Source organism: Camelina sativa, chromosome 20 (genome assembly GCF_000633955.1).
Source record: "Camelina sativa cultivar DH55 chromosome 20, Cs, whole genome shotgun sequence".
NCBI classification, from domain to species: domain Eukaryota; kingdom Viridiplantae; phylum Streptophyta; class Magnoliopsida; order Brassicales; family Brassicaceae; genus Camelina; species Camelina sativa.
In genome coordinates, this window is record NC_025704.1 from 15,775,354 (window position 1) to 15,777,178 (window position 1,825).

General features: G+C 38.3%; 1 protein-coding gene and 1 pseudogene across 1 annotated transcript in view; one reads left to right on the plus strand and one right to left on the minus strand.

The window, feature by feature from the left end:
* The window catches only part of LOC104770938, a 2,369-nt pseudogene extending 2,062 nt beyond the window's left edge, over window positions 1-307 (plus strand).
* LOC104770939 (protein RETICULATA-RELATED 1, chloroplastic-like) overlaps window positions 437-1,825 on the minus strand; it is a 5,690-nt gene continuing 4,301 nt past the window's right edge. Inside the window, exons 7-9 of the mRNA XM_010495414.2 lie at window positions 1,504-1,512; window positions 1,217-1,381; window positions 437-1,049 (exon numbers count right to left, since the gene is read on the minus strand). Of these exons, the coding sequence (XP_010493716.2) occupies window positions 773-1,049; window positions 1,217-1,381; window positions 1,504-1,512 (451 nt within the window). The 3' untranslated portion in view covers window positions 437-772. The remainder of the gene's footprint in view (window positions 1,050-1,216; window positions 1,382-1,503; window positions 1,513-1,825) is intronic.

Here is a 1,825-nt window from a genome sequence, read left to right on the forward strand (position 1 = left end):
TTTTTTTTTTTTTTTTTTTTGGCATAGAGTTGAGTGATTTTTGTATGAGTGTGATTGGGTATGATGATATATAATATGCATACAGATGTTGTACGTCGATACTGGAATTGCTGAAGGAGAGGAGTTGGATAAGCTCAAGACCATTGATAGCCACTTTGTTGAATTCTAATGCCCGCCTTAAAAATTGAAGAATGGTTATCAAATTTCTTAGATCAGTTGCCATTGTATACTTCTGTATCATATACAACATTTTGTAATGTGCTAAGAAAAAGCTCATATAAGATTGGCATTTTATATATATTTTGCACTCCTGTTGAATCTGTTGATCATTCATAGTTAAGACTATGTTATTATGACTAGACAGTCTAAAGTTTCCTCAACATACAAAGGTTAGTTACTTGAACACCATATTATATACCACTTAAAACACCTAAAACATAAAAAAGATGTGGCGATTTTATTAGAAACACTGAGAAACGTAAGAAAAAAAGGTGAAAATACAGAATGGCAATTTGAGATTTAACCAGAGATTGCATATCACCACTCCTAAAAAAATAGAAATGTCTTTTTCCAAAAGCACTTAATAACTTGTGAGATTTGAGTCATAAAGAAAAAAAAGGCTATAGAGCTTTTCCAATTCCCCCAGTTTGGTGATCCCTTCTTCCTCTGGCAACAAAACTTTTCATGTGTGCCTCAAATGAACAACATAACCTCACTGTTGCTCTTTCATGGACTCTGAAAATTGTGACATTTTAGAGGTTTTGTTGGTTATTTAAGAGGCAGATGCAGCCACCTTCTTCCTCACAATCCTTTTTCGTCTAGCTTTTGGAGGTGCAGGATCTGAAGCTGAGTCCTCTTGCTTCTTCCCAAGTAGCCCTGAGACAATTGCATTCTTTGAGATAAACCATCTTGAAGATGGCTTTGCTACTGCTTCCTCTGAGGGTCGGTTGTATGCCTTTGCCAGCAGATCATCTGACTGCGCCAGTGGGTCTGCCTCCACACCTAGCCATACCTGTCTTGACTTTTCCCCTAATTGAACGTTCATAATCCTGTACCAGATCCATCCATATTTATCAACGTTCTTGATCCACAGATAAATGGTTTCCTAAGCCATAAGACAGAGTTTTGCAATACAAACTCCAAACTTCCAACATGTCCTGATTATGAATGGTATATACATTTGTGGGAGAGGAGAGTGGGGTAAATAGAGGAATACCTCAAGGCAGTGCCGAAGAAGAGTGCTACTCCTATGACATCAAAGTGGCTGCTCACTGATCTCTCAAATCCACATAACAGCTGATATCTCAAGTTCGCATATATTCCAAGAAATGCACCATAACCAAGAGCATTAGTGCTGATAGATGGGACCGTCACAGATACTCTGTCAGAACAAAGGTACAATAAGTTATAAGTCAAGCATGAGCTGGTAAAGAAACAGGGAAGCTGCCCGAGTGAAACAAGATATCTGTAATTCCAGAATAGAAACAGAAAATATGTGATGACCTGTTCTTTTTCTTTCCTGCCAGAAGGTTTGACAACGAACCCTGGAGAGTTCCTGCTGCGAGTCCAAGAATGGACAACTCTGCGGCCTTGTAGAAAAGAGAATGAAATCTCTTTTGCAAGTCGAACTCTCTAAGAGGATAGCTCATTTCAAATAAATTATTTGGTAGCTTTTGTAGTGTATTTTGCAGGTCAAAGCGGAATGTGTTTCCATAGGAACGACATGGAGCTAGCAACCAAACAGCAGCTGCATTGCATGCTGATACAGTAAGAACATTTATAAGTGCAAGATCCCATTCCTCTTTTATTCTGCAAATCATAGAGA